At 33.8% G+C, this 12,047-nt stretch overlaps 1 protein-coding gene across 5 annotated transcripts in view; it reads left to right on the top strand.

The window, feature by feature from the left end:
* SNX13 (sorting nexin 13) overlaps positions 1–10,979 on the top strand; it is a 68,060-nt gene extending 57,081 nt beyond the window's left edge. For 3 of the 5 annotated variants that reach the window (XM_082752193.1, XM_082752191.1, XM_082752192.1), the window contains exons 21-26: positions 116–277; positions 1,435–1,506; positions 3,672–3,817; positions 5,560–5,628; positions 6,763–6,875; positions 7,395–10,979. In XM_082752193.1, coding sequence (XP_082608319.1) covers positions 116–277; positions 1,435–1,506; positions 3,672–3,817; positions 5,560–5,628; positions 6,763–6,875; positions 7,395–7,642 — 810 coding nt within the window. In that variant the 3' untranslated portion in view covers positions 7,643–10,979. Of the gene's footprint in view, positions 1–115; positions 278–1,434; positions 1,507–3,671; positions 3,818–5,559; positions 5,629–6,745; positions 6,876–7,394 lie in introns of all 5 variants that reach the window. The other 2 variants (XR_014316797.1, XM_082752194.1) reach the window with 2 other exon arrangements.
* The last annotated feature ends 1,068 nt before the right edge of the window (positions 10,980–12,047 follow it).

The following is a 12,047-nucleotide window of genomic DNA, read 5'->3' as shown; positions in this document are numbered from 1 at the left end:
TGGAGTTGTTCCTTATTTTATTGTTCTCTAGAACAATGTGATACTTCTCATAGTGTATTAATTTACTAGTGTCCTCACACATTATACTATTCTGGTTAAACATCTTCCCCTTCAGATGGACACATTTGTAAACCCACTGCGTAACTCTATGAGAAATGTATCAAATGCAGTCAAGTCTCTCCCTGACAGCCTGGCAGAGGGAATGACTAAAATGTCAGACAACATGGGTAAAATGTCAGAGAGATTGGGACAAGACATAAAGCAATCATTTTTCAAGGTAAGAAAATATTTGGTAGTTAATGCGTACTAGTGAATTAATAGGAGACTAGCTATCAAGTCATTTGAACTCACGTTGTGTGCTATAATGAAAAGTTACATCAATAGACAGGAAAGTAATCTGTTTTATACCTATGCACTTCTAATAAGGTTCAGCAGTCATTATAACACAAATGTAGAGTTCTCTTTGGTATTATGTAACATATTTGAAGATGAAATTTATGCAGGGACCCTTTAATTCAGGACAAGAATAATGTTGGTAAAAACTGAATACTCCTCCATTCTCATAAGACTAGGTTGCGGCATTTGCCTCTTTCAATAGCAAAAGAACATATGTATTGAAACTTAGAATAAGGAGAGAGCTTCTTTTCTGCTTATTCCTTGCTGAACTCTGTTTTTAATCAAATTTTCTTTCTGCCTGTCCTGTCATCTACAGCTGTTATCTTTTCTTACCTGTGTATTCCTTAAATACAACACCTTAATGGTGTGGAGTAGTAGCAAGGCATGCTATCCAGAAGTCCTGTAAAGTAGTAATCTTGCCCTCTTTTCCCTTACCCTTTTACTTGTCTTGCTCTAAGGTCCTGTGGTCAGGACATTTTTATATTAATAAAACAGTTATTTATGGTAGATATAGAACTGTAACCAAGATGAGTTAACCCTTACACCATCAAAGGGAAGAACAAACCTGTGTTGTATGGTTTTGTTGTTTTTGTTTTTTTGTTTGTTTGTTTTTTTTTAAATGTTACATGTGAGAGAATGACCGCCTCTGGACTTTCTCATTGCTGGTAGCTTCCCTGGTGTGCACATCTGCAGATATACTCAATGGGAATTCTTGTGATAAAGAGGAATTATCTAAAGAAGCATCAGTCTCATATGGATTTATAGATGTTTTTCAGTTGAAGCGCTAGGCACTTGGGAAAATATGTGGACTGTCTGAATGGTATTGATAACTTCAGCAGCTACTGGGGAATACATGCAAGACTTGATTTGTTGGAAGACAAAAGGTCTGCTTTATGTTTATCCATTTGAGTATATAACTGACTTTTGGCCAGTTTGGTTTTCATTATCATAATCGTTTTGGTTAGAATAGCAATAAATCAGATTTATTTTCATACAGTATTTTCCTTCATAAACATTACATTTTTGATTTCATTGCAGGTGCCTCCTTTGATCCAGAAAACCTATTCAGATCCTGACCACTGCCGTGTTGCAGCACCAATTGATGACAATGTGAGTCTGACACTTGTCCCTTCAATGATAAGTCTTCTAAAACCAAATTAAAGATTTAGTTACTTTGTTAAGCAATGTATTTATCTTCAGATAAATAAACGCTTAAAAACTACTTATTTTTTAAAAAAGAAACTGATATGCTCCCTTTTAAAATTATCATTTTTTAGTACTAAAATAGCTTTCATGACAGTGCAGTAACTTAAAATTCACATGACACTGCTTTGGTGTTTTGTATTTTTATTTTTACATATATATATATATATATATATATGCTTTTTTTGTTATTCTTCAAGTTTCTTTCAGTTCAATGGTAGTATGATACCAAACTGTTATGTTATGTTACATTATTTCAGTTGTCTTTTTATAGGGTCTGATTTCTGAGGTGACCTTTTAGGGAGCATTCATTTAATGGATCAGAAGTAGTGTTTGGTATGTTTTGAAGAGAGGGGAGAAAAAAAAAAAAAAAAGACTTAATATATTCCTGAATAATAAACTTTCAGTATGTGATACTTTGAATGTATGAGGTAATAATATTAGGAAACTTGATGGTGAAGTCTAAGCTCTTGATGTTATCATAACTATGGTATTTTGCTATTGTTTTGATTGAAACATTGATCATATATGTGAAAACAATTGGAGAGAAAAAAAAAAAAAAAGAAACCTTCATCTTTAAGTAGGACAGAAAGGCCATAAGATTACCAGTGATTATATGCAATTCGCTATGGTCATATGTCTGCACCTGTTCTGCCTTTCATGTTTCATGTTTTTTAGTCACATCAAAGCATTCCAGTTTGTCTTCCTGTGCATAACTGCTATGATGGCTTGGTAGATGTATTTTTACTCAAATAACGTAGATTTGTTCTTCTAGGCTTTCTTTCTACTTTACTGTTTTTCATTGTATCAGAGTATTTATCTGTAAATCTGTAATTACAAATGTGTATCTTCTAATGCTCCTGAAGCTGCTATTTTTGCATGGGAAAAAATAATATAGCTCAAATATATGAGCAGCATTTCCGCAAATATTTCATTGATCTTCTGTAAAGTGAATAGGAGCTTCGATTCTTAATAGCTTCTAAGTTAACATATCATGTGTTTCTGAAAGGCAGATTTCAAATGTTTTAAAACCCTTCAGTTCTGAACTGCTATGAATTCTACACAAACTACAGTCACTAAATCAGACAAAAATATGTCAATTTGAATAGGATTTTACATTTCTTATTTTTTAAGCTAGGGGAAACAATACTGTAAAAGTGAGGTGTGGATCCGTGGCACCTCTAGCTGAGTGAATGATGTTCCACTGTGTTCCATTTGTATATAAAAATGTTCTTGGTACTCTTAACCACAGTTCCAGCCTTAGAAACTCACTCTGAAGTGAGATGTACCTGTGTAGCCCACCAAGTAAAATAAAAATTCTCTGGTAGTAGTGAGGTCTTGCTAATTCTTCAATGGTAGCATTAAGAATGTAGTACAAACACAAGTAAAATACAGGTGAAGTTGCACTGCTTGCTGAAACCAGTCTTCCAGTTAGAGCATTTCAGATTTAAAACAGTACACAAAACCATGAAGGTTATATGTGGAATGTAAAAATCCTAATCCAAAACCACAGAAAAGGTATTGAGTCTTTGTTTTTCTGAGGATGTAAAATAATTTTAATTTTTAATTTGCTATTCTATAAAGTTTTAATAATGAATATAAAGTTTAGGTAATGACTGAGCCAAAAAATCACGTTCATTGTATTTGAGATAAACAGCTGTGGTCTTTTGTGCAGTACTGTGCAATACATTAACTCCAAATGCTATATTTTTATCTAATGGTTTAAGATATTCTATTAACATAAAGTTTAGATTGCTGTAGTTTGGCATATAAGCAGGCTTTGTTGCTAGCAGCTAATATTAGCAGCTACTGTAGGATAAAACATAATAACGGAGGAAAAATTAATACTCTTACTAAAATTGAGTAAACTTCTTCAAACTTTAATATTTTAAAAATAATGTAGATGTTGACTGTTCCTGCAAATGTACACTATCCATCTTTAAAAACTATTTCACATAGTTATTGAAATCCTAATATAGGGGACTCAGTATTTTTTTTGTCCCATGAAAAAAAAAAGTACCTTTCTTGAGCTGAAATGAGTTTACTGATTGATCCTGTTTTTACTCGGTCAGGTGGATGACAATATCCCACTTAGAGTAATGCTCCTCCTGATGGATGAAGTCTTTGATTTAAAGGAAAGGAATCAGTGGTTAAGAAGAAATATAAAAAATCTGCTTCAACAGCTTATTAGAGCAACATACGGTGACACAATTAACAGGTACTGTTTTTCTTTTAGAGAGCTATTGTGTAAGTAAAGCTATGTAGAATGTGTCTAGAAATCCTTTTTGGTATTGCTCAACTACTGTGTTTTATATCTTCTTGCCTTCCCCTTTAAAGAGGATTGGTAAAGGAAGTGCAAATGTGCTGTAAAAAGGTGATACACACAATGTTGCTGAAAGACCGGTTCTGGTCACTCTTACATGCCAGAGTACTTACACAAAAGTTTTCACATGGAGTTCATGGCTTTTGTGAATGCAACTTAATACTGATGGTATACATTTTTTTTCACCCGTGTTTTAACATTATACTTTTTGCTGTTAATACTCTTCATTACTTTCTGCCCCGTTTCTGGTTTCATCTGTTCGGTGCTACAAATGATACACTAGCATTATCAAGTTGGGTGAACTTGTACTTAGTTGGTATGTTAATATTTTCCTCTCACTTTAAAAGATGGAGGAGAGAAAAGTAAAACAATGCTTTGGGATCCCATGATTGTGTCTCTGTAATTCAGACATACCCCTTTCATTCACATGCTATTAGTAGTGCTAAATAATTAATGTTTATTGTTAATATACAAACATAGAATTCTACTGCTTCCACGTTTCCCATTCTAATCATTTGTTTCTGAAAAGTAAGTAAAAATAAAGAACAAAGTCTTCTAGAAACAATTTAATTGACATTAAATTGTTGATTTGGTGTGGGGCCATAAATTAAGACTTTGATTTCTGTCAGTGAAAAGTAGCTTTCTATTACGATGAGGAAATTACTGAAAGAGTACTTTGTACCATTCATGAGTATATTTTTCATTATCACTATTTCATATAGTTTTCATGGTACCAGTAGTGGTGATGCATTGTAATAATATAGCACTGGATTGCTTTCAAATACTTCCTAGTGGGAAGATGATAATTATCTTGAGACCTGTGCTTCCAAAATCATTCTACCCTATTGAACAGCTCTGTGAACAATTTTGCTGCTTTCAGATTGTGATACAACAAACTAGCTGAGTTTGTACACAGACGGCAGCTTTCTTAGTGCAGAGATGTGTGCATTTGGGACTGTTCCAGATGCTTACAGCTTCTTCTGGTTCAGCAGTCAGACCTTGTGTTTGCAGATCCTTCAAGTGTAATGGCATTCTGCAACAAAGTTCTGCTTTTACTTTTGTTTAAAAAACAAATTTTGTTTAGGAAATCAGTCCTGGGATGCACAGATGTTTATAGCATTTCTGTAAACGTGCAAAATCTGAATATTGAGCTGTGTGTATATGTTGGTGAAGGAAGGTCAAACTTCGTGATCAGTAAATTTGTAGTCAAGATTATAAAGTAACTTCATACATAAGTAGGATAATTTGAAATTTTAAGTAAGTTCTTTGCATACAGAAACAGAATTTGAAGAACACTTCATGAAGAGAACTCTGCAAGCAGAACATTTATATAACACTGAAGATGTAATGTCAGTTTTCCAACCTCCTTAGTCATCACGTATTTGCTCAAATGGAAAAAGGCTTTAATTTTAGCAGTGTTCAAAGAGTGATCAGTGAGCTCTAGATTTTTATCTTGAGAATTGATGTTTGTCTTCCTGATGTGCAGCTTTATAGAACCTATGTATGGAGTTGGAGAAAAGCTGAAGTTATGCTTGGTTTGCACCAGAATGCTTATCAAAATGCTATGCTTTTTTTTTTTTTTTTTTTTTTTTTCTCTGTTGTAACAACAAAATGAGACTTTGTTGCTTTGATTTTAGGAAAATAGTTGATCATGTTGACTGGATGACATCTCCTGAACAAGTAGCAGATGCTGTAAAACGCTTCAGGTATGTCTTTTATGACATATATTAAATATAAAATGCTTGTCAATTGATACCTAATATCTGTGTATCCCTTCCATTTGTTTTGTGTGAGGAAATTACTGTACAGAAATACAGTTTGAGTAAGTCCTGCTTCTTAATTGTTTTAAGTGAGTGAAAGTATTTGTCATGTGGAGAAAAATGTTTTACAGTTTTCTCCTTTTCCTTAAAATTCTTTGTTAACTGGCCCTGAACAGCTGTGATATAGTTATGTCTCTGAATTCAGGATATGACTGGATGAAGTGTCTTGTTTACCTTGATGAAGGCATGTGCATGCCCAGTCTTAAAAGGCAAGCAGTTGTTACTACTAAAAACCCTAGATCTATGCTAATACATGTTCCATACAAGATGGAACAATTGAACTAAAGTCTGACTTTGAATTTGTCAGAGATCTTCGTAGAACAATCTGTATGTTACATCATATTCTTTCTAGAAGTTTTAATGGCTTCTGCAAAATCTGTTGAGCAATAGCACCCCTCCCCTTGCCTTTTTCTTGGGGTGTGGGGTGGGGTGAAAGATGTACAGTAGGATAACCTATTAGCCAAAGGGTCATACTTTAGAGATACTCTGTTATTCTTTAATAAAGTTGAGTAAAAACACGTGTGTCTTACTCAGAAAAAGAATGCGTCATTCACTGAGGGAAAAAATAGCTTTTCAGACAGAGGTATGTGTTTTGCATGGGGCATTACAGTATAATGAAATGACCTCATCTCAGAGTTAGCGTGTTCATAGGCTAACTTCTGTCAGAGATCTGTTGAAACAGTTAATAGACCTAAGGCTACAGTTTGTCAGTGGCAATGGAGACTGATTGGTAAAAGCAAATTTTACATATATTTTATGCAACAAGTATGTGGTATTTGGATGTTCCTGTGCTGAAAGTAGCATGAAGTTAACCACAATTAGATTGAGTGTATCATACTTCCTACTTTGGATTATTCCTTTTTCACTTTTCTTCTTCCTGCTCTGATATTTAAAGTGTATGAAGTTCTGTATAAATTACTTTCTTGTATTTATTTTATGAGATAGCTTGGAAGGGATTAAAAAGAACCTTTCACTTGATTAAAATGTTAATGTATTTTGACAGATTTGCTTTTGTTACAGAGATGCTTTTTGGCCCAATGGCATTTTAGCAGAGACTGTTCCGCGGAGAGACAAAGCTATTAGAATGAGAACAAGAGTAGCAGGGAAGACCAAATTACTGGAGGTAATGCCAGGTAAGTGGGTTTGTGTTTGAAGCTAAATAGTCCTTACCATCTAGTGGTAGTGGTGTTAATGTTAGTGTTCTTGTTGATTTACTGAAATGTTGATTTAAAACCACCAAATGAAAGTGGTTTTAATTGTTAATGCACTGAAAATCTTCACATGTGGTACCTTTGCAACTGTAGTTCTTAGAACCAACCCTGTACTTAGTTTCACTAGAGAATTTAAGCTTAGTACATTAAAAATATGTATTCCAATGCAGCATTATTTCACTATAAAAAAGCATACATATTTTTTGCATATTTTCCACATATACAGTGTGAAAGAAGTAATTTTTGGAGATCATTTCGGCTATAAGAGAACTTTTAGTATTTTCATGCTATTTATAACAGAGGTACTGTCACTTCAAAATTCAAGCGACATAATTTTTGAAAAATCCAGACAAATTACTCAAAAGACTTAACATTCAGTTTAAATTTGTTGTTAACAGGTAGAATTTGATTTGAACTTACGTGTAATTTTTATTTTTGTAGATGAGCTGAAGCACATCATAGGCGCTGAGACAACTCGAAAAGGCATTCTTCGGGTCTTTGAAATGTTCCAGCACACTCAACTGAATAAGAGAATGGTGTATGTCTTTCTGGAGAGATTCTTAGAAACCTTATTTCCACAAAATAAGTTCCATGAGCTCTTCAACAAACTGCATTCACGGTCAAAGCAGATGCAGAGGTACAAACAGAGACTACACACTACTCAAGCGCCTTCCTTGCAGAAAAGGTGACACTTCAAACCTATTAAGCTGGTGTATGTTTGTCCAGGACTAATTACTTGGGCAGATTCTCTGGGGCTTCAAACTCACATGCTGTTACTTCTGCACCAGTCTTTTAGTGTCACATATTAGATTATTAATGCATCTGTAAGACCTGTGGATCTTCTCATCTTCACTTGTAATTCAACCACTACCAGAAGGGTTCGTGTGTCTTAAATGATTTGGTGCGTCTTCATGCAACATTGAGAAGAATACTGGCCCATTGTATAAGAATGCTGATTCCTTCCGTTCCTGAGTTGATGTTTGCCAGCAATGAAAAGTGCCAGACTGTTTGAGTGAAGCACAACAGCTATGGCGATACAGTGGAGGAAAATAATATTTTGGCACTGGGAGATAGTGCAATGTGTGAAAATCAGGTGGAATTGTTCTACCTTATGGCTGTTGAGACTCCGTAGGGCTTATTTAACATTCCTGTAAAGGCTGAGCTAACATGAAAAGCAGTCTCTGGAACAGCAGGTTCGTAGGGGAGGGGAGATATAGTTACGCCCCCATCATAAAAGTATATTTATTAAAGAAAAGTTGAGGTAATGTGGTTTTTATGCCACATAAAGTTTACCTTTTATGTTTTGAAAAATAAACTAACATCTATCCGGGGGTTTAGTAAAGGCAGAGGTGCAGTAGAAATAAACCCTTTATTTTGATTATTCTGTAGCTCTAAGGGCCATGCTCTGCTCTTACAGCACCTGGCATACATTTTGCATGTGACTTCAGTGGAGAAGGGGCATCATATTTGTGTTCAATTGGTGTATTTGAACATATGTCAAGATGATAGTTGTAGAAGGAAGGGGGTACATGTTTCAAAGAGGATAGATATCTCATGTTAAAAGATGAGGAAATGGCATGAAGAAGCAATTCTCACACAACTCCCCTCTTAAAATCTGAAACACTTTGGGTGTAAAAGACTGTCCTACCCACTTGAAGGATTCCTTACCTTTGGGTGTGCAAGCCTCATGGAAAAATGTTAGAATTAGTTGGTTCCTTACAGATAAAATATTTCACTAGTCATATGCAAACATTTGGAAATTCCTGAATGCATCTCAGTGTATATATGAAAATAAAAAGGAGATAAAACTACAATATTTTTTTAAATATTTTTTTTATTTTTTTGCATAGTGTAAAATTTTAATAAAAATTTGACATCAAGGCCCCACATCCATCTGTTTAGTTTCATCAAATAATTTATGTCCAACTAAAAATAAAGTAACATGAGTAATCCTGTTTGGCCACAGCATTTCTCAGTTTGTGTTTTCTTTTTCATAGTCCCCTGCTGTTTATGAGCACCACTATTCAGGTGAATAGAAAGATCCTGCAGAGTCCATTTTTTTTCTGAACACTAAATACAGGGTAAGATATAGCTATCGATCAAGGATCTTTATAGCAATTTGTGTCGAAATGGGAACAAATGATCCTTTTATGCAAGGAGGGAACACAGACTTTTTATGGAAGTGTTCTAAGAGAAGATAGAAAGCTCTTAAAGGACCTAGTTAAATTGACTGAAGCCTCTATATAGATATTTTTTTCTTATGGACTCTATTCACACAATGTAGCCTTTTATCATACTACTTAATGGTGATCATATTGTACTGTTAACATTCTCATACAGTATGCATGGGCTCAAGTGCACTTGTTTTTTTCTTTATTGCAGAACTAAATACTGTAAATTAAATCCCTTTCTTTTATAATTTCTAGGAAGACAAGTTGGAAAATATGTATGAATCCTTCCCCCTTCCTCTCTGCAGGTTTTGTAGAAGTGTGATGATTAAGTGCTGTTGAATTTAACAAAATTCTTGAGTTCTTGTGTGAAGTAATCAACATAGCCAGCTACTATTGTTTACATGCCTGTATCTTCCTCTGATGTCAGGGTATGCTCTGTTATACCTGATATCTGACTGATAAAGATCATTCAGCAATTGTTCTTGGTGATATAGTAAATATATCATTGATACTACCAAACCTAATTTATATCTTTTAAATCACTGAATTAGTTATACAGTATGAAAATGGGAAGTTTAAATACTGTTTTGTCAAATCTATGGAGCCTCTTTTCTGTCTGCAGGTACCATGAAAAAAATGAAGAGAATAGTGATCGTGTGCAAATTCGGGATTTTCTTAATTGTCTGGTACATTTCTGTACAAAAAAATAAAATAATATCTCTAGGAATGTGAACTGAACATAATACAATGTGTTTGTTAGTCATTTTACTTAATGAATTTATTACATATATATACTTACACACACATTTATATACATGTGTGTGCATATGTATATATGTACTAAAGTTTTGTCTTCTGTATTTAATTACAGAATGTGGCTTCCTAATTCAGTGGTGCCTGTTAGCTGGCAAGAATGATCAGAAATGAATACATTTTGTTTAAAAGTTAGTATGCATCTTTATTTAAGTGGTTTTCCTGTTGAGGATTTAAAATACCTGCCCTGTCAACCCATGCAGCCTGTTATCCTATAAAGTCTCCAAAACTGAATGTTAATATACAGCACTTAAGTTTATGGGTGTAACTTCTGGCCTTTGGGTGCTGTGACTGGCCGCTGAAAATTGTGCCATTGTCAACAAATGCACTTGTTTTAGCCTTAATTACTTTTAAGAGAAAATGAGCAATTCAATTTTTCATTTGGTTCATCCTCAAGCTTGTGCTGCTGGTGTTTGCTAGAACTAAACAGTAAATTTTAAGTGCTACCAGAATGTGTACCAAAATAAAAATATATGAATTCCACAATCTAAATTTTAATTTTGTGCAATATTTTCATTAAATGCATGTGTATTTGAATAACTGTAAAATAAATGAATTTTTAATGTTTTGAAGTCTAGGTTAAAAATGTCTTCTCAGCTAAACAATTTTGCATTCTGTTGTTGCGTTAGTTTATTTAAAGACTTGTTTTAAAAGTCTTATTTGTTACTCCTCTGTTAATTCCCTTGTTCTTAATGATCATTGCTCATGTGAGCATAGCTCATACATTACAAGGGAAAAATCTGAAGAGCACATCTCATGAATATAGCTGTTATAAATTACTTGTGCATATCATTGTACAGTAAGCGTCAGCTGTGTGCCTAATTGTTCTATTGATGCTTTTTCCCTCCCTTCCCCATCCTCTCGTTTCCGTAACAAAGAATGAACGTGAAACAGACTGCCAGGGTCACTTGTACTAGAAGGCTGAGGACTCTGATTTTTTTTTTTTTTTTTTTTTTTTGGAGTTTGCATTTATGTTCTGTCCAAAGCTAAAAAAAAATAATAAAAAAATAAAAAAAAATACACTAATAAAGTATTAACAGGATTATTTTGAGTCTCACTGTTTATTTGAAAAAAAAAAACACACACAACAAAAACATAACTTTCTCACTAGCAGGTATGAATGTTTCTCGGATCTAGAAGAAAAAATCACTGACGATAAATATTGCTGTTACGTGCTGCTTAAAAAAAAAAAAGTAATTTCTTGATTTTAAAATGCTTTATAAACTGGTTTTACTTTTAACAAATGTATCACTACACTAATTTTCAATCAGCATTTCCAGTGTCCTGTATTCTAAAAGAATATATACAGAAACTGTGTAATTATATGGGGCATGCTTTTTTTTTTTTTTTTTTTTTTTTAAACTATTTGGCTTTTTTTTCCCTTCTGGGTTTATTTTTGCAGCAGCTGGATCTACCATGGGAGAGCACAATTGTTACCCTTGATATATTTATTCCAGCTGTTTCACATTCATCAAAAAGATGTCCTGAGCTACAGAGATGTTAGTTCTTTGACCCTAGGGTAAAGTGTTTACTGTTTTCACTAATTTGCACAATGTTGCTACAGGATATAGACACATGTCAAGAATTTCATTAACTGCTTGCAAATTCATATTTATTGAGGCTGTTATCCTAGGATAATCTCATGGCAGGAAACTCACTCCATTATATTATTGGTTTTTTTTTTTATGAATTCTTAGAAGTATCTGCCATTTGTTAAATGTGGGTCATATGTGCCTGTGGCTCTGTGGCTTATTTAATTCTCCAATCTATCACATTATCTGGTTTATATTGTTTGTGGTGTTTAGTGTATGTGTGAGGATTGCTGAAGATTTTATAATGTTTGATAATCAGCATCACTCTACATTTGATTTATTTAACTACAATTTTCATGTTTTTTTCTCTTGGAAGTAAGGAAATTATATAATGGAAACAACAAGTTTACTTCTGTTAAGGATTTAAAAAGAAATTAAGCTTTCTTTTCATGAACACTTTGAAACATTTATGCCACTGCAATTCCCCCACCATGGACACAGCAATATGCTGGAATATTTCTGTATGTAAGTATTTCTGTGTAAGTATCTCACGTAACTGTTTCCCATGCTGTGTCTCT

This window comes from Aythya marila, assembly GCF_965140915.1.
Source record: "Aythya marila genome assembly, chromosome: 2".
Lineage (NCBI taxonomy): Eukaryota > Metazoa > Chordata > Aves > Anseriformes > Anatidae > Aythya > Aythya marila.
Note: the sequence above shows the minus strand (reverse complement) of the source record. Positions and strands in the feature narration are given on the sequence as shown.